Source organism: Dasypus novemcinctus, chromosome 18, assembly GCF_030445035.2.
Source record: "Dasypus novemcinctus isolate mDasNov1 chromosome 18, mDasNov1.1.hap2, whole genome shotgun sequence".
NCBI classification, from domain to species: Eukaryota; Metazoa; Chordata; class Mammalia; order Cingulata; family Dasypodidae; genus Dasypus; species Dasypus novemcinctus.
Genome location: NC_080690.1, coordinates 22,829,095 through 22,854,451, shown reverse-complemented (window position 1 = coordinate 22,854,451; position 25,357 = coordinate 22,829,095). Strand labels below are relative to the sequence as shown.

The window sequence follows — 25,357 nt, the reverse complement described above, 5'->3', positions numbered from 1 at the left end:
GCCGCTGACGACAACAGAAGCAGACAAAGAAACAAGACACAGCAAAAAGACAAAGAAAACAGACAACCGGGGGAGGGGAGGGAAATTAAATAAATAAATAAAATAAATCTTAAAAAAAAAATTCTCTCAATTAAAAATAAATAAATAAATAAAAATAAATCTCCATTGCAGGAGTGGATGTGGTTCAAGAAGTTGAGTGCCTGCCTCCCAATGGGAGGTCCTGGATTCAGTTCCCAGTGCCTCCTAAAGAAGACAAACAACAAGCAGACATTGAGCAAAAACAACAAGCAGACAATGAGCAAAAACAGCGAGCAAGAGAATGATCAAACAATAAGCAGATAATTAGCAGGGAGTAGATGTGGCAGTTGAGTTCCTTCATGGGAGGTCCTAATGTCTTCTAAGGAAAATAAACAGTGAGCAGACATTGAACAAAAAACACTGAGCCCAAAGTGAGCAAATACAAACAAGCAACGGAGCAGATATGACTCAATTAGTTGAGCACCCACCTCCCACATGGGAGGTCCTGGGTTTGGTTCCCAGTGCCTCATAAGAAAAAAACCAAATCAGACAATGAGCAAAAAACAAGAAGACAATAAGCAGAAAACAAGCAAAAATAACGAACAACAACAAAAAAACATTGAGCAAATAGACAAGAGAGCCATCTGGGGGTGAGGAGAGGGATAAATAAATCTCCATTGTTTCTACCCCGTGTCCAGGGGGCGTTGAGACAATAGCTGCCTTTAGAACCAGAACCCAGCAATCCAAATTTGCAATCAAAAGTTGTGGTCAGCCAAAGTGGAGTGAAGCTGGAAATCTGCAAGAGCCAGAGGCCCAGATTTAGCACCAACATATGGAACTTAAAAAACACGCTCTTAGAAAAACACTGGGTCAAGGAGGAAATCTCAACAGAAATCAATAACTACCTTGAAACTAATGAAAATGATAACAACATATCAAAATTTATGGGATACAGCAAAAGCTGTACTGAGAGGGAAATTATAGCCGTAAATTCGTACATCAAAAAAAGAAGAAAGAGCTAAAATTGAAGAACTAACTGAACAATTGGAGGAATCAGTTAAAAAAAAAAAAAACTAACCTCAAAGAAAGAAAAAAGAAAGAAATAACAAAAATCAGAGCAGAACTAAATGAAGTAGAAAACAGGAAAGCACTAAAAAAAATAAACAAAACAAAGAGCTGGTTCTTTGAGAAGATCAATAAAATTGACAAACCCTTAGCTAGACTAACAAAGAAAAAAAGAAAGAAGATGCAAATACACAAAATAAATGAGAAGGGTGATATCACCACTGACCCCACTGAAATAAAGACTATCATAAGAGGAGACTTTGAAAAACTGTATTCCAACAAGAAAGATAATTTAGAGGAAATGGACAAATTCCTAGAAACATATAAGTAGCCTACATTGACAAAAGAAGAAATCAATGATCTCAACAAACCAATCACAAGTAAAGAGATAGAATCAGTCATTAAAAACCTCCCAACTAAGAAGAGCCCTGGGCCAGACAGCTTCACAGGTGAATTCTATCAAACATTCCGGAAAGAACTAACACCAATCTTGCTTAAACTCTTCCAAAAAATCCAAACAGAAGGAACATTGCCTAACTCATTCTATGATACCAACAATACCTTAATACCAAATCCAAACAAAGACACCACAAGAAAGGAAAATTACAGACCAATCTCTTAATGAACCTAGATGTGAAAATCCTCAACAAAGTACTTGCTGATCATATTCAACAACACATTAAACAAATGATACACCATGACCAAGTGGGCTTCATTCCTGGTATGCAAGGATGGTTCAACATAAGAAAATCAATTAATGTAATACACGACATAAACAGATTGAAGGGAAAAAATTACATGATCATATCTATAGATGCAGAAAAAGCATTTGACAAAATACAGCACCCTTTCTTGATAAAAACACTGCAAAAGATAGGAATAGAAAGAAACTTTCTGAATATAATAAAGAGTATATATGAAAAACCCACAGCTAACATCATTTAGAATGGTGAAATCCTAAAATCTTTCCCTCTAAGAGCAGGAACAAGACAAGGATGCCCACTATCACCCCTTCTATTTAACATTGTGTTAGAAGTACTTGCTTGAGCACTGAGACAAGACCCAGATATAAAAGGAATCCAAATAGGCAAGGAAGAAGTCAAAATTTCACTATTTGCAGATGACATGATCCTATATATAGAAAACCCTGAGAAGTCTGCAATAAAGCTGCTAGAACTTATAAATGAGTTCAGTAAAGTCGCAGGGTATAAGATCAATTCACAAAGATCAGTAGCATTTCTGTACACCAATGATGAGCAATCTGAGGAGGAAATACCATTTACAATAGTAAATTAAAAAAATCAAATACCTAGGAATAAATTTAACCAAAGATGTAAAAGACATATAGAGAAAACTACACAAAACTGTTCAAGGAAATCAAAGAAGACCTAAACAAATGGAAGAATATTCCCTGTTCATGGATAAGAAGACTAAATATTATTAAGATGTCTATCCTACCAAAACTGATCTACAGATTCAACACAATCCCAATAAAAACCAACACAGCATTCTTTAAGGAACTAGAAAAACTAACTATGAAATTTATTTGGAGAGAAAAGAGGCCCTGAACAGCCAAAGATATATTCAAAAAGAAAAATGAAACTGGAGGAATCACACTACTGGACTTCAAAACATACTACAAAGCTACAGTAGTGAAAATGGCATGGTATTGGCATAAGGATAGACATACTGACTTGAGAACTGAATTGGAACTGAATTGAGAGTTCTAATATAGAACCTCATATATACAGTCATCTGATATTCAACAAGGCCACCAAGCCCACTAAACTGGGAGAGAATTGGATATCCATATGCAAAAGAAGGAAAGAGGATTACCATCTCACACCTTATGTAAAAATCAACTCAAGATGGGTCAAAGACCTAAATGTAAGAGCCAAGATCATAAAGACCTTGGAAAACAATGTAGGGAAGCATCTATAGGGCCTTGTAATAGGAAATGGCTTCATGAACTTCACACCCAAAGCACGAGCAGCAAAAGAATAAATAGATAAATGGGACTTCCTGAAAATTAAAGCCTTTTGCACCTCAAAGGAGTTTGTCATGAAAGTGAAAAGAGAGCCTACACAACGGGAGAAAATATTTGGTAACCATATATCTGATAGGAGACTTATATCCTACATATATAAAGAACTCCTATATCTTGAAAATAAAAAGGCAAACAACCCATTTTAAAAATGGGAAAAAGATTTGAACAGACACTTTTCAAAGAAGAAATACAAATGGCTAAAAAGCACATGAAAAAATGCTCAAAATCACTATTAGGGAAATGCAAATCAAAACTACAATGAGGGAAACGGACTTTGGCCCAGTGGTTAGGGCGTCCGTCTACCACATGGGAGGTCCGAGGTTCAAGCCCCGGGCCACCTCGACCCGTGTGGAGCTGGCCCATGCGCAGTGCTGATGCGCTCCATGCTCAGTGCTGATGCGCGCAAGGAGTGCCGTGCTACACGGGGTGTCCCCCGCGTAGGGGAGCCCCATGCGCAAGGAGTGCACCCATAAGGAGAGCCGCCCAGCGCGAAGGAGGGAGCAGCCTGCTGAGGAATGGCGCCGCCCACACTTCCCGTGCCGCTGAAGACAACAGAAGCGGACAAAGAAACAAGACGCAGCAAAAAGACACAGAAAACAGACAACCGGGGGAGGGGAGGGGAATTAAATAAATAAAAAATAAATCTTAAAAAAAACTACAATGAGATACCATCTTACTCCCATAAGACTGGCAGCTATCAAAAACCAAAAAAACAAACAAACAAAAAACAACAACAGAAGACTACAAGTGCTAGAGAGGATGTGGAGGAATGGGAACACTCATCCACTGCTGGTGGGGAATGCAGAAGGATCCAGCCATTCTGGAGGACTGTTTGGTGGTTTCTCAAAAAGTTAGCTATAGATTTGCCATATGATGCCAGAAGATCTGAAAATAAGGACACAAACCAATATATGTACACCAATGTTCATAGCAGCATTATACACTATTGCCAAAAGTTGGAATCAACCAAATGCCCATCAATGGATGAATGGATAAATAAAATGTGGTATATACATACAATGGAATATTGCTCAGCTATAAGAAGGAATACAGTACAAACACATGGGATAACATGCATGAATCTTGAGGACCTTATGTTGAGTGAAGCAAGCCAGGCATTGAAGGATAAATACTACACGACCTCTCTGATATGAAACAAGCAAACTGAGCTATCTCAGAGAGCTAAAGATTGGAAGATAGGCTTAAAGCAATCTGTGGGGGGAGAGAAAGGTTGTGAGTTGACACCTACATGGGTGAAGTCTATGATAAGCTGGAGGTAAGTATTTGTATAGGGAAGGGATAAAATGGGGGCATAGGGATAACTTTGGGTGGGCTTTGTGGGCTTGAGGGGGGGCTAGGAATGGGAGGATGGGTCAAATTACCCAAGGGATTGGAGGGAGAGCTGGGGGGAACCGTTGAATATGGGAGAATGTCAGGTTAATGGTTGAAACTATACTGTTGAGAAAACTCTTCGGAAAATATAATAAGGAAGGATCACGTGTTTAAGGTGCTTCAGAGGGGGGGCATCTGGTACAGGGGTAAGCTTCTAGGGAGTATATGGGTGCTCATTTTGTCATAGTGTGTTATATCATTGGATGGAGACCCATACAATGAGTGTGAAGGTGTACCCACATCCTGGGGAGACCTGATGTTCCCAAAGAGAGGGAATTGTGTCTCTCGAGAGGATCACTGGCTCCCAGTTAGTAAGGGCAGTCTAGTATGTCAAGCCCTCAGCATTGTTGCAGTATCTGTAAATCTGATTCCTCAAGTAGTGAAGACTGAGTGTCACTGTTTGCCCTGAGAGGAGGGGGTGAGAGGTATAGCATGGATGGAAGCAGGGCAACTGGGGGGCAATGGAAGTGCTCCACAAGATCATGCAATGATGGGCATGTCAACTTACATCTAAAGGGTATAAAAGTCTATAAACTAAAATGTAAACTATAATGGAAAACATAAGGAAACTAAAAATTTAGAAATCTGTACAATCTAAAATATAAACAATAATGTAAACCAAAATGGAATCATGTTTGATAGCTAATGTTTCAAAATTTGTATATCAACTGCAGCAAATATAGCATGAACATGTAAAGAGATCATTGCTGGGGAAAGGGAAAAAGGGTTTGATGTTGGATATCTTGGAGTGCCCTATATTGTGTATGTGAATTACTGTGATCTAAAACTTTTTTGAAGACAAAATTAAAAATTAGAAGGAAAAAAAAGGATGTAGACACTGAGGAAGAAATGAAAGTGACTTGCCACTGTACATATAGGGTAACACTTATTACAGTGATGAGAGGCAAAACCTTAGAAACAAAGCTTTATCATATTTTTCATTTTATTAATACACCAATTTATTTTTACTTTATTTTAGTATTTCTAAATAACTATGTATTATATTTCTGAACTTTAAACCCGTCACTGTATTTCAATTTCCTATTAATTGAATTTGGCAATATATTAGGATTCATTGTTGAAGAAGTTTTGGACCACAGAGAGGTTCAACTATGACAGGGGAGGAACTCTGGTGTGGGGTGTTATTGATGGGGTGCACGTGGGTGGGGGGGAGTTCCCCAGCGCATGTTTATAGGGAACATAAATATGTTAGGATATATGTTGGGTATTTTTATAGTAGTTATAGTTACAAACATCAACTGAGGGAGTGCTGAGTTCCCGCCCAGGGGAGCTCTGTCACATTCCCCAGTGGAACAACAATAATCCCCCAAGTGCAACAGCAAAGATCAACAAAAAAGGATGGTCTAATAATGAGCCCTTGATATTGATGACTATGCTTAGGAGCCTGTGTGCCTAAAATAGGAACTAGGTCTAGAGCTGTAGGGTGCCTAAGAGGTACCTCCTGAGAGCCTCCATGTTGCTCAAATGTGGCCACTCTCTAAGCCAAACTCAGTATGTAAATGCATTACCTTCCCCCCAATGTGGGACATGACTCCTGGGGATGAGCCTCCCTAGCACCGAGGGATTACTACCAATCACTAATTGGAGAAGCAGCTAGAAAGAGAACTTGAATAAAAGGGTCAACTCAGACCAACAGAATATCTCAGCCCTCATGTTAGATCAAGTGTTAAAAACTGCTCTTTGACCTTGAATAAAAGGGGGAAATGGCTAAGACAAATGAGTTGATATGGCTAAGAGTCTTCCAAAAAGAGTCAGGAGGTCATCAGAGGGATTGCGCTTATGCACACCTCAGTAGGACCCCAGAAAAAGTCAAAGTAGATACAACCCTAGGTACTGGTTCTCCTGAAGGCTATGGAGATCCACAGGTTATATAGTCATGGCAGATGGATTTGGAGCTCTGTGCCATGTCAGAGGGCCCTACTTTGGAATTTGTGCTCCTGAGTGTGATGGAGCTGGACTCAGATGTGACTTTTCTACACATGCTCCTTCTGTCACTTTTACTGAACCTGTGGTTGGCTCTAGGGATGGTCCATACTCAGGAGACTTGAATCTCTGGACAGCCCATGTGCCAGCTGGGCCCTGAGCCTCAGCAGAGCGGCGACTCCTATTCTCTGGTTCATTGGTCTTACCCAGGTCAGCTAACAGGGAGGTAAAGATGGTTAACCACCACACCAGGGAATCAAGAGTGCCTACAACTGTAAGCAAAGGAATTGCATCCGTCATCCTTGTGGAATCTAAGCCCCATCTTGATCTAGAGGTGGAGAGGACATCATCATCCCAGGGTTCACAGAATGGAGGAATAAAATATGGACTAGAGTGGACTTACTGATATTCTACTACAAAACTATTGTGAAGAGTAATAGAAGAAATTTTAGCATCGAGGTGGAGAAAGTGGCCACAGTAGTTGCTGAGAGCAGGGAGAGGGTAGAAGAGATATGATGTGGGGGCATTTTTGGGATTTTGAGTTGTCCTTAATGATATTTCAGAGTCAGATGCTGGACTTTATATATTCTGCCATAACCCACTGAATGTACTGGGGGAGAGTGCAAACTACAGGGTAAACTATTATCTGTGTAGTGCAGCAGTGCCTCAATATGTGTTCACTGAGTGCAATGAGTGTGTTGCAATGATGAGGGAGGTTGTTGGTGTGGGAGGAGTACGGTGCGGGGGAGGGAGGTATACAGGAACCTCTTATATTTTTTACAATATATTTTTTTGTGATGTATATATCTTCAAAAAATACAATTTACAAAAATGATATGGTGGGAGTGGGATATATGGAAACCTCTTAAGTTTTTTGTGTTTTTATGTTTTTTAATGTAACATTCCTTGTGATCTATTAACTTTAATAAAAAAAAAAGTTGTGGTCAGTGATCAGCCATGCACACCCCTGTTCTTGGGGAAGAGGATTTTTATGTACCTTTCTGTCAGCAGCAGTTAGCTAGGGACTGGACCCCATGGTGAACTGCTGTGAGAGTGGGGGATAGTATCATTCAGAGAGGGCAATTTTTAATTCTTTACCATAATTTTGTCAGCTTCTTCTTACCACTATTCCATGGATGCTTTACTGTGTTCTTTTGGCCTCTGGAGTTTCAAAATAGTTGTTTCAGACAGTTCCTGCCTATTTAATAGTTTTCTTTTGGTAGAAGGACTGAGTCTTGGAGCTCCCTACTTTGCCATCTTCCCTGGAAGTAGAGCTATGCTTTTTATCCATTCTGCCCATCTTTGCCTTTTGACTGGGGACTTTAATCCATTTACAATTAAAGTAATTACTGATAATGCAAGACTTTCTTCTGCCATTTTTCTACTTAGTATTTGCAAGTATAACTTTTTTGATCCTCAATTGTTCCGTTAATTCCTACTTTCATATTTATTTAATTTTTTGTGTTGTACCATATTGAGTCCCTTCTCATTTCTTTCTGGATATATAGATATATATATATTTTTCTTTGTGGTTAACATGGAGTTAAAATTTAACATCCAAAAAATATGACAGTCATTTTTTTATTTGATACCAGTTTGAGTTCAATAGCACACACATACATGGCTCTTGCACCCCTATGTTCCCCCACCTTTATTTTGACCTTGCTACATTTGACATCTTTGTGCATTGTATGTGCAAATCCATGGATTTATCATTACTTTTTATGTATCATCATTTTAGCACCTTTAAGAAGTAAGACATGGAGTTACATAGCAAAAAATACAATGCAATTGTACTGGCATTTATAATTAACCAAAAAATACAATGCAATTGTACTGGCATTTTTTTTTTTTTTAGAAATATTTATTTTTCTCCTCCCCTGCCTTGCCCTGATGATTTTTTTTTTTTCAATTTCTCTCCCCTTCCCCCCCGCCCCAGTTGTCTGTTTTCTGTGTCCATTCACTATGTGTTCTTGTGTCTGCTTGTATTCTTGTCAGTGGCACGGGGAATCTGTGTCTCTTTTTGTTGCATCATCTTGCTGCATCAGCTCTCCATGTGTGCGGCGCCACTCCTGGGCAGGCTGCACTTTTTTTTGCACTGGGCAGCTGTCCTTATGAGGTGCACTCCTTGCACGTGGGGCCCCCCTATGCAGGGGACACCCCTGCGTGGCATGGCACTCCTTGCATGCATCAGCGCTGCACGTGGGCTGGCTTATCACACAGGTCAGGAGGCCCTGGTTTTGAACCCTGGACCTCCCATGTGGTAGACCAGTGTTCTATCCATTGATCCAAATCTGCTTCCCCTGCCCTGCTGTTTTTGCTGTCTCTGTCCATTCACTGTGTGATCTTCTATATCTATTTCTCTTTTTTGTCTACTCTTCTCATCTTTCTCTAGAATTCAGAGGGATTCAATCCTGGGGACCTCTGATGTGGAGAGAGGTTCCCTGTCAATTGCACCACCTCAGTTCCTGGTCTCTGGTGTACTCTTCTTTGACTCTCTCCTTCATCTCTCTTTTGTTGTGTCATCATCTTGCTGTGTGACTCACTTGCGGGGACACTGGCTCACCATGCGGGCACTTGTTCACCACGTGGGCACCCACGTAGGCTCTCTCACCAGGAAGTCCCAGGGAACAGATCTGGGTCCTCCCATATGGTAGGCAGAGACCTTATCACTTGAACCACATCTGCTTCTCTGAACTGGCATTTATAGTTACTGAAGGTCTTTATTTTTTATGCCACTTTGATTCTCTGTTCTTGTATCCTTTCCTTTCAGTCTGATGAACCCCCTTTAGCATCACAGGGAGCAATGTAGTGGTGATGAGCTCTCTAAGGTTTTGTTTATCTGGGGATGTCATACTCTTGCCATCATTTTGCCACACAATTTTGCTGGATATGGAAGTTTATGCTTTCAGCACTTAAAAATATGTCATCCCCCTGCTTTCCTGCTTATATGTTTTCTTAGGAAAAATTGGAACTTAATCTTATTGTTTTTGTATGACACATTGTCTCTCTCTTGTGACTTTTAGAATTCTCTCTTTATCTTTGACATTCAACAGCTTGATTATAATATGCTGCAGCAAAAGTCTATTTAGGTTTATAATGTTTAGAGTTTGTTGAGTATCTTGCATGTATATATTCATGGCTTTCATTAAATTTGGAAAGTTTTCAGCCATTACTTTTTTGAATATTCTCTCTGCCCTTTTCTCTCTTCTTTGGGGACTCCCACAGTCTATATTATGCTAATGGTGACCCACATGTTCCTCAGGGTCTGTTCACTATTATTCAATCTTCTTTCTGCTCCTTAGATTATATTGTATTATTTCAATTGTATTATCTTCAAATTCACTGATTTCTTTCTTCTGCCAGCTCCAATCTGCTTGTGAACCCATCATGGGAATTTTATATTTTTATTACTATGGGCTTCAGCTCTGTTGGGTACCTTTTCATAATTTCAATCTCTGTATTGATATTCTCTTAGAGTTCATCAATCATTTTCCTGATTTCCTTTAGTTCTTTGTCCATGTTTTCCTTTAGCTCTTTGAACATATTTATGCCATATTTTAAAAGTTTTTGTCTGTTATATTCCAGGTTTAGTTCTCCTCATTGGTGGTTTCTAAAGCTTTATCACCTTTGCCTGGGCTATCAATTCCTGTTTCTTTGCATGTTTTATAATTTTTTTTGTAACCTGGATGTTTTGAAATTTCAATGTGAAATTTATACTCTGAGGCATCTGTTCCTTAAACTGCTATCCAGCTAGTGTTATGACAGAGCATTCCTTGAATGCCAGTAACTAACAAAAAGAAATAAAAAGAAGAAAAAAAAGAAAACACCTTTTCCAGGTTTTGCTGATTGACCTGCTCAAGTGCTCTCTTTCAGGGCTTATCTATACAATGAGTATACAGAATAGCTCCAAGCCAAAGCATAATGGCCTCTCTGCTCCTTTCATTTGGTGTGTGTCTTATCTTAGGCATGTGCTTGTGGTCCTAGGAATTTCTCCATTTATACAGATAGGAGTAACCCCTTTTCCCTAGGAAACAGTTTTCTTGTCCTGGGCACTACACTGTATATCCTATAGCCAGTAGGCAGACCCCTGACTGTTATCCCACAGTGTTCTGTGGCAGTGCTCAGTGAGCCACCTTCTACTTGCAGCGCAAGTTCTGGGACAGTGAATCCCTCAGGGCACCACCAGAGAAACTGAGCCAGACAGATTGCTCCCAGTATGCGCCCAAGGGTTACTCTGCTCCTTCCTGAACTGGGGCCAGGTATCTGTGTACAGTTTGGGCTGGCTCCACATTGAGCTGGTGAGAGGTAAGGAAGGGGCTGGCTAGGGTGCCACAGGATCCTCAGGCCTTCTTGTAGCCTTCTCGATTCAGTGCTTGCCTTGTCACTACAGTCCTTTAACTGCTTTCTGGAGTTTTAAGAAAGATGTTTCTGCCAGTACTTGCTGATTGTTCAAAGCTTCTGTGAGAGGATGAACCCTGAAGCAACTCATTCTGCCATTTGAAGGGGGGGGGGAGGCAACAAAAATTTACATAGATTGACTAGAGAGTTTAGACATTAAGTGTTTTTCCTTTATAACATATAGTATTTTATTTTTCATGACTTATCTATCCATGAGGACATTTATTAAGTCATTTCCACAGTGCTTTATGGTACAATAAGCCATAGTGAGATATGATTTTTTTTTTTTGAAGTCTCAGTGAATGTAAGTCATGGGAGCACGGATTGCTTTATTTCATTTGAAATCCATATTTTATACTTCAAAACTGATGTGATTTTATTGTAAGAATTTTGGAAAATACTGCAAAGCAGTAAAAACAACATTTTAATAAATCATCGGGTACCCCCTAAAGAGTATCATGGTTAACATTTTGGTATAGCCTTCCAGTCTTTTTTCCTCAGTGCAAGCATTTATATATTCATTTCCAGACAGACAAAGTTACATTGAAGCATCATTTGACCACTTCTTTTTGTATAAGCTGAGTTAGATTTCATGTATGTCCCAATTTATTATTAGCATATGCAAACATCATGTTATAATGTTTTAAATTACACAGTCTCTACTGAGAACAAACTGTTTTACTAGACACTTGTTAAAGGTCTTGGAAGCTTCAGCTGCTGCTTAGATTTATATATATGAAATTTATTTTTCTACTTTGAAAGGTTAAGGAGCTTTACTTTCCACTGAAAATTGTGTTTCTGCTAGATCCCTGAGGATTGTTCCCTGTCAGCACAGTTGGTAATCCAATATGATTTAAAGTGGTTATGCCCTGTTAATGGTCATGACCCAGGTAAGAGAAAATTTTCTGGAAAACAGCTCTCACTAGCTCAGTTGTTCAAAACAATGCTTTCATACCAGTTATTTAGAATGGGCAGGGAAACTCCTCTATCTTGGATCTTCCTTCTGTTCCCCTAACCACATAATCTTTCTTTTTCCATATCTCAAGATAAGGATACTTAGGTAATGTTCTTTTCTTTCTCTACCCTTTGACCCTTATTGATCTCATCTCTTTTTGAAGGTTTATTTGTTTGATGACAGTAGACAATTCTTTTTTTTTTGACAAGTAAATTGTACTGATACATATTAATAAAGCATACTATTCATCCAAAGTATACAATCAACAGTACTTAGTATAATTGCATAGTTGCACATTCATCATTTAAATCATTAGTAGAGCATTTTCATTATTTGAATAATAATAATAATTACAACCCATACAAACAAGTAAACAAATTGTTTTCCCTGCTGTACATAGCTGCTATTTCTGGGTATTCTTGCACTTTTTAAAAAAATTCTCCCCGCCCTCCCCACTCCCCGCTTGTGGCTTGCTTGCTGTCTGCTCTGTGTCCATTCACTGTGCATTCTTCTGTGTCTGTAATTTTTTTAAATCCCCCCTTTGCAGCTTGCATGTTGTCTGCTCTCTGTGTCCATTTGCTGCACGCTCTTCTGTGTTTTTTTCCTTGCCTCCCTTTTTTTTTTTTTTTTTGCTCCATCACCTTGTTGAGTCAGCACTCCACAGCGCCCAGGCCAGTAGCTCTCTGCAGTGTGCCGGCAAGCCTGCCTTCACGAGGAGGCCCCAGGACGTGAACCCAAGGCCTCCCATGTAGTAGACCAGAGCCCAACTGATTGAGCCACAGCCACTTCCCATCTTGTACTTTCATTAATTTATTTATTAAGCAGTTTTATTCAGATACATTCACATACCATGCAAACTTTTAGTATAATCACAATGTTGTGCATTCATCATCAGAAAAAAATTTAGAATTATTTCATTACTTCAAAAAGAAAAATTCCACACCCCTTAGCATGCCTTCAACAGCCCTACATGACCACTAATCAAAGTTCATCTTTATAAATTGATTTATCTTTACATTTTATATAAATGGAATCATAAAATATGTTACACTGTATCTATTCATAGTAACACAATCATAAAGTATTTGTCCTTTTTTTAAATTTATTTTTTAATTGTATTTTTTTGAAGATACATAGATCACAAAAAATGTTATATTAAAAAATATAAGAGGTTCCCATATACTCCACACCCCATTCCTCCCACATCAACAACCTCTTTCGTCATTGTGGCACATGCATTGCTTTTGGTGAATACATTTGGAGCACTGCTGCCCCACATGGATAATAGTTTATATTGAAGTTTACACTCTCCCTTAGTACATTCAGTTGGTTATGGCAGGATATATAATGTCCAGCATCTTTTCCTACAGTATCATTTAGGACAACTCCAAGTCCCAAAAATGCCCCCACATCACATCTCTTCTTCCCTTTCCCTGCCCTCAGCAACTACCATGGCTACTTTCCCCACATCAATGTTACAATTTCTTCCACTACTAATCACAGTAGTTCTATGGTAGAATACCAGTAAGTCCACTCTAATCCATATTTTATTTCCTCCATCCTGTGGACCATGGGATGGTGATGTCCACTCCACCTCTATATTGAGAGGGGGCTTAGATCCTACATGGTTGATGGATGCAATTATCCTGCTTGCAGTTGTAGGCACTCTCAGTTTCCTGGTGTGATGGTTGACCATCTTTACCTCCCTGTTAGCTGACCTGGGTAAGGCCAATGAACTGGAAAGTAGGAATTGCAACTCTGCTGAGGCTCAGGGCCTAGCTGGCAGATGGTCAGTCCAGAGATAAAAAAATGTTCGGATATCCATTGGGTATTTTCATAGTAGTTACAGTTACAAACGACAACTGAGGGAGTGCTGAGATCCTAGCCAGGGAGCTCTGTCGCATTCCTAGTGGAACAGCAACAATCCACCAAGTGCAAGGACAAAGACCAGTGAAGAAGGATGGCCCAATGAAGAGCCCTTGATACTGATGACTATGCTTATGAGCCTATGTGCCTGAAATTTGAACTAGGCCTAAAGCTGCAGGTTGCCTAAGAGTTACCTCCTGAAAGCCTCCATGTTGCTGAAATGTGGCCATTCTCTAAGCCAAACTCAGCATGTAAATGCATTACCTTTCCCCCAGCATGGGACATGACTCCTGTGGATGAACCTCCCTGGAGCCAAGGGATTATTACCAATCACCAGCTGGTGATGCAACTAGAAAAAGACCTTGAATAAAAGGAGAAAATGGTAACGACAAATGAGTTTATATGACTAAGAGTCTTCAAAAAAGATTTTGGAGGCCATCAGAGGGGTCGTGCTTATGCATGCCTCAGCAGGATCCCAGAGACAACCAAAGTGGATACAACCCCAGATACTGGTGCTCCTGAGGGCTATGGAGAAACACAGGTTCTATGGTCATGGCAGATGGCTCTGGAGTTCAGTGCCTTTTCAGTGGGCCCTACTTTGGAATTTGTGTTTCTGAGTCTGATGGAGTTGGACTCAGATATGACCTTTCTACACATGCCTCTTCTGTCACTTTTACTGAATGTGTGGTTGGTGCTGGGGTTGGTGTATACTCAGGAGTATTTGTCCTTCTGTGTCTGGCTTTATTCATCCATGTTGTCATATGCTTTATGACTTTATTTCTTCTTACCACTGAATAATATTCCATCGTGTGAATACACCACAGTTTGTTTATCCATTCATTGGCTGATGGACACCTGAGTTGTTTTCAACTTTTGGCAGTCATGAAAAATGCACTATGAACATTGGTGTGCAGATGTCTATTCATGTCCCTGCTCTCAGTTCTTCTGGGTAGTGGTAATACAGGGTCCCGTGGCAAGTCTCTATTCAACTTCTTTAGGAACTGCCAAACAATCCTCCACAGTGGCTGTACCATTCTACATTCCCACCAAAAGTGTATAAGTGTTCTTATCTCTCCACAGCTTCTCCAACACTTGTACTTCTCTATCTTTTTAATAGTGGCCATTCCTATAGGTGTGAAATGGTATCTCGTTGTGGTTTTGATTTGTATTTCCCTAATTATGAATGATGTTGAACATTTTTTCACGTGGATTTTTTTTTTTTCCATTTGTATTTCCTTTTGGACAAATGTCTATTCAAGTCTTTTGGCCATTTTTCAATTGGGTCATTTATCTTTTTATTGTTGAGTTGTAACATCTCTGTATATATCATGAATATTAAATCCTTGTCAGAAATGTGATTTCCAAATAGTTTCTCCCATTGAGTTGGCTGCCTTTTCACCCTTTTGACAAAGTACTGTGAGGTGCAAAAGTATTTAATTTTGAGGAGGTCCCATTTATATATTTTTCCTTTTGTTGTGCATGCTTTGGGTATAAGGTCCAAGAAATCACCACCTACAAGATCTTGAAGATGTTTCCCTATATTTTCATCTAGTAGTTTTATGGTCCTGGCTTTTATATTTGGGTCTTTGATACATTTTGAGTTGATTCCAGTATAGGGAATGAGGTAGGGGCCCTCTTTCATTCTTCTAGTTATAGATATCCAGTTCTCCTAGCACCATTTGTTGATGAAACTGTTTTATCCCATTAACATAGACTTTAGTAGGTTTGTCAAAAACCAGTTGACCATAGAGGTAAGGATTTATTTCTGGACTCTCATTTCTATTCCACTGATCAATGTGTCTACCTTTACGGGAGTACCATGCTGTTTTGACCACCCAAGCTTTGTACTATGTTTCAAGGGCAAACAGTAAAATTCCTCCCATGTCCCTCTTTTATCTTTTTCTTTTTTTAAAGATTTATTTTATTTCTCTCCCCTTCCCCCCACCCCCACCAGTTGTCTGCTCTCTGTGTCCATTCGCTGTGTATTCTTCTGTGTCCGCTTGTATTCTTGTCAGTGGCACTGGGAAACTGCATCTCTTTTTTGTTGGGTCATCTTGCTGCATCAGCTCTCTGTGTGTGCGGTGTCACTCCTGGGCAGGCTGCACTTTTTTTCACATGGGGCAGCTCTCCTTATGGGGTGCAGTCCTTGCATGTGGGACTCCCCAACACGGGACATTTTTTTCTTATTTAATTGCTCTAGCTAGAATTTCTGGTACATTGAATAACAGTGGTGACAGTGGCCATCCTTGTCTTGTTCCAGATCTTAGAAGGAAAGCTCTCAACATTTCCCCATTGGGTATGATGTTGCCTGTGGGTTTTTCATATACGCCTTTTATCATATTGAGGAATTTTCCCTCTAGACCTATCTTTCGAAGTGTTTTTATCAAGAAAGGACCCTGGATTTTGTTGAATGCCTTTTCTGTGTCAGTTGAGATGATCTTATGATTTTTTTCCCCTTCGATTTGTTAATGTGGTTTATTACAGTGATTGATTTTTTATGTTTTTTTTTTTTAAGATTTACTTATTTATTTCTCTCCCCTTCCCGCCCCCCCACCCTGGTTTTCTGTTCTCTGTGTCTATTTGCTTAGTCGTCTTCTTTGTCCGCTTCTGTTGTTGTCAGCGGCATGGGAATCTGTGTTTCTTTTTATTCCGTCATCTTGCTATGTCAGCTCTCTGTGTGTACGGCCCCATTCCTGGGCAGGCTGCACTTTTTCTTCGTGCTGGGCGGCTTATGGGGCGCTCTTCTTGCACGTGGGGCTCCCCTACACGGGGGACACCCCTGTGTGGCACGGCACTCCTTACGCTCATCAGCACTGCACATGGGCCAGCTCCATATGGGACAAGGAGGCCCGGGGTTTGAACCTTGGACCTCCCATGTGGTAGACGGACGCCCTAACCACTGGGCCAAGTCCGTTTCCCTGTTGGAAGATTTTTGATGACGTAGTCAATCTCTTTTAAGTATGATTGGTTTGAGTTCTTGTATTTCTGGTAGTGTCAGAAGTGTAGGTAGTGTAGGTTGTTTGTACATTCCTAGGAATTGGTCCATTTCATCTAGATTGTCTAGTTTGTTGACAGGTATTTTCTATAATATCGTCTTATTATCCTTTTTATTTCTGTGGGGTTAGTCATAACTTCTCCCCTTTCATTTCTGATTGTATTTATTTGCATCTTTTCTCTTTTTTTCTTTCTTTGTCTAGCAAGGGGGTTGTCAATTTTATTGATTTTCTGAAAGAACCAGCTTTTGGTTTTTTCAATTTTCTCTACTTTTGTGTGTGTTCTCAATTTCACTTATTTCTGCTCTAATCTTTATTATTTCTTTCCTTCTGCTTGCTTTGGGAATGATTTGCTGTTCTTTTTTAGTTCTCTAGTTGTTCAGTTAAATCTTTGAGTTTAGCTCTTCTTTTTAATATAGGCATTTTGGACTATAAATGTCCTTCTCAAGATAGCCTGGAAGGGGTCACGGACACAGCAGACCAAATCTGTGGGTCAAAAGCTGAGTGAGCCATACTTACCTGTCAGGGGAGACAGCATGATCACGAATGTGGTTTTCCCAGGGCAAAGCTGATCCATTGCACTGGGGACCTGCTGACCCCTGCAATTTCCCCACATGGGGGCAACTCGACTGTTGAAAAATGAAAGCTGAGTGAGCCTTAGGCTGTGTCCCTCTCTCTCCCCTTTCCTGGGTCAGTGGCTCGCTGGAGCCCCCTTTGTCTGTAGCTGGCCCAGAGGCCTGCAAATTCTAAATTCTGAGAATTTTAAAGTTCCTTAGTGTGGGGAGGATGCCATCAGTAGTAGCTGCTGGTTTTAACTCACAGTTTTGCCATGGCAATTCTTTTCCTTTGTCTCTCTCTCTTCTGGGCAGCGTCTAGCCTTGGTCTGGTGTCCTAAACCCTAGAAGATTTTTTTCCAGGTCATTCTGGCCTGTCCTCTAGCTGTGGAAATTCCCATGTTTTTCTAGTTCACCATCTTGTGTAGACAACTCTTAAAATATATTGGTTCAGTTTTGACAACCTGCATCAGTCTCTCTCTGCTCTAGTCCCCTATTTCTGGTGATATACTAACTAGTAATAAACACTTGGCATCACCTCTATTTATCTTTCCAGTCCCTCAAGCTAAACATGTCAAAACAACAACAACAAATAAACCCCTTTCTCCAGCCTAAACAACTGCTAGGGTTTCCTTTCCATCGGTGTAGCCATCATGTTCTCATTTCCTAAACTCAAGAATATATAGGGGGAAGCAGATGTGGCTCAACTGATAAGAGCGTCCACCTACCATATAGGAGGTCTAGGATTCAAACCCAGAACCTTCTGGCCCTTGTGGTGAGCTGGCCCATGCACAGTGCTGCCACACGCAAGAAGTGCTATGCCATGCAAGGGTGACCCCCGTGTAGGGGAGTCCCACGTGCAAGGAGTGCGCCCCATAAGGAGAGCCACCCAGCACAAAAAAGTGCAGTCTGCCCAATAGTGGCACCACACACATGGAAAGTTGACACAGCAAGATGACACAGCAACGAAAAGAGACACAGATTCCTGGTGCCGCCGAGAATGCAAGCAGACACAGAAGAACACACAGCGAATGGACACGAGAGCAGACAACGGCGGGGGGCAGGGGGAGAAGGGGAGAGAGAAATAAATAAAATAAATCTTTTTTAAAAAAAGGAATATATAGGGATTCACTGTTGTTGCTCCTCTAAAACCCAGCTGAATGTTCACATCCTATGATATGATCGATGATTGATGAGCCTTCCTTTCCATTTCCTAATCATCTCTTAACAGGGAGATTGCGCTTAAGATCAGCCCATGGGAAACAGACTTGGCCCAATGGTTAGGGTGTCCGTCTACCACATGGGAGGTCCACAGTTCAAACCCCGGGCCTCCTTGACTCGTGTGGAGCTGGCCCATGCGCAGTGCTGATGTGCGTAAGAAGTGCCCTGCCACGCAGGGGTGTCCCCGCGTGGGGGAGCCCCACGTGCAAGGAGTGCGCCCCGTAAGGAGAGCCACCCAGCGCGAAAGAAAGTGCAGCCTGCCCAAGAATGGCGCTGCACACATGGAGAGATGATACAACAAGATGACACAACAAAAAGAAACACAGATTTCCGTGCCGCTGACAACAACAGAAGCGGACAAAGAAGAACACACAGCAAATAGACACAGAGAACAGACAATTGGGGGGCGGAGGAAGGGGAGAGAAATAAATAAAATCTTAAAAAAAAAAAAAGATCAGCCCATTAAACAGATTAAGATTAAGCTATCTCTTAATACTTAATAGTGATCATTTACTGAGTATAAACTCTGGACCAGGCACTGTGTATTATCTCATTCAACCCTCACAACAGTCTTGAAGGTAGTTATTTATTATCCTTGTTTTACAAGTGAGGTGAATGAGACCCAAAGAGGTGAAATAACTTGCTGTAGTTATACAGTAAGTGGCAGAGCCAGGATGTAAACTCTGGTCTATCTGCCATGACAGCCCTCTTAACCATTATACAATGTTTCCTCCCAGTCTCTTCTTCAATTCATTTTTATACTTTGCTGCCAGATTAATTCTCTTTAAACATGACTGTGATAATTAGTTATACTTGCCTGCTCAAAAATTTCCATGGCTCCCACTTGCCTGTTAGATTTAAGTCTAAACTCTTTAACATGGCATAAAAGTCTCCCCCAAGCTTTGGCTGAATTTTTTTTTTTTAAGATTTATTTTTTATTTATTTCTCTCCCCTTCCCAACCCCCCCCCCCAAGTTGTCTGCTCTCTGTGTCCATTTGCTGTGTGTTCTTCTGTGACCGCTTCTCTCCTTATCAGCGGTACCAGGAATCTGCATTTCTTTTTGTTGCGTCATCTTGTGTCAGCTTTCCATGTGTGCAGCACCATTCTTGGGCAGGCTGCATTTTCTTTTGCGCTGGGCGGCTCTCCTTCCAGGGCACACTCCTTGTGCGTGGGGCTCCCCCATGCGGGCGACACCCCTTCGTGGCAGGGCACTCCTTGTGCGCATCAACACTGCACATGGCCAGCTCCACACGGGTCAAGGAGGCCCGGGGTTTGAACCACGGACCTCCCACATGGTAGGCAGATGCCTTATCCATTGGGCCAAGTCCGCTTCCCTTTGGCTGCAATTTTTCTCCTATTTCTCAACTATACATGTCCAACACTCCAATCAAACCAAACCATTTGCTCCTCCACCAATAGGCCTTCCTTTCTCACTCCTCTATACTTGAACTATGCTATTCCTTCTGCTTGGAATGCTTTAATAAAAATTCTACCCTTTCTTTATGACTCAGCTTAAAGTCCATCCTTCAGTAAAATCTTTCTTGATCTCCAACCAAAAAAGAAATTGTTTTTGCAAACCCACTTAATTTATCTTATGGTATATATATTCTGGAAATGGAAAACACAAACAGTGCACAACTTTGTAAATATACTGAAATGCACTGAGTTGTACAGTATAAAATTATGGATTGTATGTTTAGTGAATTTATCTCAATTTTTTAAAGTCCTGGCCTCTCCTCCAAAAAGAAATCCTACAAAACTTGGTAATGGATTGAAATTTGGGATGAGTAAGAGTCAAAGAACAAGTTTCTAGTTTGAGGGACTGGGTGAGTAATAATGCCAATACAGAGATGGGGGGAGTGGAGAGGGGCAACAGGAGAAAAGGCCCAGAAGTGAAGATATGAGCTCGACTTAGAAAATGCTAACTTTTTAGTGGTCTGTGGGACACTGTTTGGGACTGTTCAGGAAATTTCAGTCTGGACATCCAAAGAGAGGTCAGAGGTAAGAGACTTAGGTTTGGGATCATCTAGGTTTAGGGGATAGCTGAAACGAAGCCCAGCACTAAGCAAGGATTTCAGACCTTGAAGATTTTCTTATACTAAAAGGTAGGTTGAAAGAAAAAGAATCTGTGATTCTAGAAAAGAGCATCAGTGTGGTGGGAAGAAACCCAGGATGCAGCAGGGTCTTGGACACCTGGGAAGTGGGGTTTTGCAGGATAAGAGGAGTCCTGAACCCAAAATAAAGTTGCTGTTTACAATCTCTCTCTCTCTCTAAAAATCAGGTTATAACCAGCAATTACTGTTCTACCTTTTTTTTTTTCAGTGCTGCTATAAGATGGGAATAAGGGAATATAAAAGTTTGAGAGCTTGTCTTTTTGAGAAAAGTAGGTCAGTAGGACATTTTTAGTCCCAGAATGCAACTTAGAAACATGAAACATTTTTTTAATTTTTAATTTTTATTTTTAAAGATTTATTATTTATTTATTTCTCTCCCCTTACCCCCCTCCCCTGCAGTTGTCTGTTCTCTGTGTCCATTTGCTGTGTGTACTTCTTTGTCCACTTCTGTTGTTGTCAACGGCATGGGAATCTGGTCTCTCTTTGTTGCATCATCTTGTTGCATCAGTTCTCCGTGTGTATGGCACCATTCTTGGGCAGGCTGCCCTTTCTTTCACACTGGGCGGCTCTTCTTACAGGGCTCCCTCCTTGCGTGTGGGGCTCCCCTACGTGGGGGGCACCCCTGCGTGGCACAGCACCCCTTGCGCGCATCAGAGCTGCGCATGGGCCAGCTCCACACTGGTCAAAGAGGCCCAGGGTTTGAACCGCAGACCTCCCATGTGGTAGACGGACGCCCTATCCATTGGGCCAAGTCCACTTCCCTGAAACGTTTTAGAGCCCCAAATCGATTGAGAAACTGGGTTCCCAAAAGGTTGACTTTATCAGCTCTTGAATTCTCAGTTGAATTCAGTTTTCTATTGCCAGAACAGGTTTCTGTTGCCAGAGCAAGGGTAAGGGTAAGGCCACTTTGGGAAAATAGGAATAGAACTATATTAGGAAATAGGAATTGCAAGTGCCTTCAGATAAATAAACAACTTAGGGCTGCTCGTAAAAAGAGTGTAAACAATTTAAGGCTTAGGGCTGCACCCAAAAAGAGTGCCAATAAATAACTTAGGCCTTAAGGCTACCCCCAAGAAGAGTGCCAATAAATAACTTAGGGCTTAGGGCTGCACCTAAGAAAAGTGCCAATAAATAACTTAAGGCTTAGGGCTGCACCCAAGAAAAGTGCCAGTAAGTAACATAGGGCTGCTCACAAGAAAGAGCTTTTGAAAAGAAAAAATAGATATGCTATCTTCAGCTAACCACAGTGTTCTGCTTCCGTGCCTGCTTGCTTGCTGGACACCCCCCTTCCTAAAAGCTATAAAACCACCCCTTCTCTTACTTAGACTCGGGGCTGCTCTCTCCTCTGCGTAGGATGAGGCAGTCACTGCAAGGCTAATAAAGCTCTCAATTGGAACTTTATTCAAAGTCTGAGTCTGGTCAATATTGCTGGTCTATAACACAAGCAGATGAGAACTAGTAGAAGAGTACATTGTTCTATTTATTAAAGCCCAAATTTTTAACACTGTATCTTAACCGGTTCTCAGCCCTGCTTGAAAAACCTCCCCAAACAAATGCTAAAGTGTTATTTTCATCCAACTTCCTCCAGAAGATCCCAAATCCAAAAAATCTACAATTAGTATCAAGAATGTACAAAAACTGTTGTACAAGTGTTACAATCTAATAGAATTCCTAACAGGCACTCTTTAATAACAGTTTCTGGGAATCAGGTTTTTTTGTTTGTTTTATTTTTAAGGTTGTTTCTCTAATCATAGGCCAAAATGCTGGGAAGCCTAAGGGTTTAGCGTTCTTTTCTATGAAATAGGTCTTGACTATTCTTTCTCTTCTTACAAATGAAGAAATTGAGGCAGTAAGAGACTGGTTTAAAATGATGAAACAGTGCAGACTGCTTATTTGAGCCCTGGAGATGGATAATCCCTGAAGTTTCTTTCTAGCATCTCCCCCTATAGCTGGAGACTCTTGAATTGGTGTAAAAATTCATCATTTATTCTCATAGGAAATGTGCAATTTTGCCCATTATGCCTTTCTTTTCATTTCTACTGAGTACTTCATAATTTATGAAGCCCTTTCATTGCCATTATCTACTTTTAGTCTCACCTCATCCCTCAGAGATAGGCAGTTTAGGCTTTATCATTACCATTTTACAAATCAAGTGACAGATTCAGAGAGGTTAATCCATTTGCCCAAGGTTTCCAAGTGGTGGGACCAGAACTAGATTTCAATCTCGTGACTTCCCTTCCAGTATCTTTCCATAAGACATTCTGCCTTTAAAGTCTAATCAGTGCTTCATTGTATGCCTTTTCATTTAATACAGATTCAAACAAAGGACTTTTTATTCCCCTCTCCAACCGGGAAATAAAGGATTCCCTAATGAGTACTTCTGCAACCCAGGGCAACAGTACATCAGATCAGAAGTTAGATACTTTCCCACTGGGAACTCAGGTAATGTATTCACTTTCCTACTGATCTATTGACTAATCAATGATTAATACTAATAATTCAGTGAACTCTCAGTGATTTATGAAGGTATAAGAGGACTTGTTTGATGAAGATATTTTAGACCTTTTTAGGAAAGGGGAGGAACAAGGATGCAGAGTATCTTCTCCATTAATTTCAACCTCCCCTTTCCCATGAACCTGTTACCAAATGTAGTATATTCATACATGTAACTATAGCATATTTTATGCCAGGTATTTTGGCCTTCAAACAGAGGTGCAACTGTTACAGTTCTTGGCTAGTTTCAAATTTTCTGCTCTCTGCCCAATATCTCCATCTCCTGAACACTTGCATCCTAAATGTATACCTCTGCTTTTTAATTTTTTTTTTAGGAGGTACCAGAGATCGAACCCAGAACTTCATACATGGGAAGCAGGCGCTCAACCGTTTGAGCTACATCTGTTCCCCTCTACCTCTGCTTTTAAGTTAATGAAACTTGTGTCTCAGGAGTGGTGTTTTAATTTCCTAGACTCCTCAAAGCAATACCATGAAATTTCCAATGGAAATTTATTTACTCATGGTTAGAGTCTGGGAAAATGTCCAGACCAAGGCATCATCAAAGTGATACTCTCTTCCCAAAGACTGGCTGCCAGTGATCCTTGGCTCCTCTGCCATGTGGCAAGGCACATGGTGGCATCTGCTGGTCTCTCCCTTCTCTTCTGGGTTTCGATGATTTCAATTTCTTGCTTTCATGGCTTTTTCTCTTTATCTTTTTCTCATTTATAAAGAACTCCAGTAATAGAATTAAGACCCATCCTGAATGAGGTGGGTCACACCACAACTGAAATAGCCCCATGGGAAGATCCTAATTATGATGGGTTCACACCCATAGAAATGGGTTAAATTTAAGAACATGTTTTTCTGGGATAAATAAAGCTCCAAACCACATAGGTGGCTTTCTCAAAACTGCCTCCTCAGTGGAACAGGAAAATAAAAAAGTTAAGGGGTAAAGATGGCATAGAAGTTAAGGCCAGTGGGGAGATAGAGATCATAAAGTATTAGTGAAAGTATTAGTGGAAGAGGGGATGCAAACACTATGTAAAATTATTTGTATAAGCGAATATGATACAAGGAACAGAATTGACTACTTTATATTCAAATTTTCATTTTGTATACCTTTTCCTTGAAAAGTATATGAGCAATGAAATTGTTCAAAAGTAGTCAACTAGAAGGAGAAAGAAAAGATTGCAAAGCCTCTGGTTAATCCACAATTTGGGAAATAACACTACTAATAAAAAGTTAATTAGAATTTTTTCCAGTTTGTGTATATAATACCTTGGTATTATAAAAAGACATTAGCATTTAGTTGGTCTTTTTTTTGTCTTTGGAGATTCTACTTGGGTGCCTTTGAAATTACCTCAATTACTATTTTTTAATCTTAGTGTTGACTTAAAGGAAAAGAAGACAAATGATACTCCAGTCTGCAGTTTAAAGTTAAATAGCACTTCTTAGATCAAAACAAACATAACTTCTCTAAAATTTCTTTTTGAAGTGAAACAGGAAAAAAAAGAAATTGCCTAGCTTGCCTGTATCATTTCAGTTTAAGAAATAAGGAAGTGGGATGTCTTTCTCTGCATGACTACCTAAAAAAGACTACTTTAAGATGAAAAAAAAAAACAAAAAACAAAAAACAAAAGAAAACCAAAAAGAAAAACCCTACATGTCTTTCCATTTTCCTTTAGTCCTAGTCTAATTATGTATCAGATTAACTTTTAGCTAATTAAAACTCCCCAGTAATTTCTGTAGTTGATGCCTCAGCTTTACCAGAGAGTAAAATAAGTATGGGAATCCTTTAAACAGAATAAAAACAGTTGGGGATGGTGGCTTCATCTAACTCCTATGAAGAGCTATCTAAAGCAGAGGAAATACAGTATTTCATTGTTTGGATGTCCTTTACCTTCTAAGGATATTTTGCATTTTCAGAGTCTCCTTACCCACTCCAAAGCAACTTTGGAATCTCCCTGTGTTGTGACTATTGTATAGACTTAATCCTTGACCTTTGCTTGAAGGTCTGTTTCTCTAGCTTGCAAGGATGAACTTCATCACAAATAGGAAAGTATTCTGAACTCCTGGTCTAGTAAGCACTTGTCTGAATGCCCATGAACTCCTTTACACCTAAACTTTCAAATTCTTTTTATATGCAGGAAGTGGCAAGAAGGGAGATGTCGAGTGACAATCACCAGGAAGATGGTAAATATTTTACCCCCCCACACACACACTAATCGAGAAATGTTGGGATTGGGGGAAGGTAAAGAAATCTCAGTCCCAGGCACTATATGCAGCTCTTCTCT

At 40.3% G+C, this 25,357-nt stretch overlaps 1 protein-coding gene and 1 non-coding gene across 2 annotated transcripts in view; both read left to right on the top strand.

Moving 5' to 3' along the window:
• LRRC36 (leucine rich repeat containing 36) overlaps positions 1-25,357 on the top strand; it is a 78,003-nt gene that overhangs the window by 29,052 nt on the left and 23,594 nt on the right. Inside the window, exons 3-4 of the mRNA XM_012526108.3 lie at positions 22,885-23,012; positions 25,211-25,256. Of these exons, the coding sequence (XP_012381562.1) occupies positions 22,885-23,012; positions 25,211-25,256 (174 nt within the window). The remainder of the gene's footprint in view (positions 1-22,884; positions 23,013-25,210; positions 25,257-25,357) is intronic.
• LOC111764746 (U1 spliceosomal RNA) lies at positions 17,193-17,356 on the top strand. The gene has a single exon (XR_009181706.1). It is a non-coding gene; the product is annotated as a U1 spliceosomal RNA (small nuclear RNA).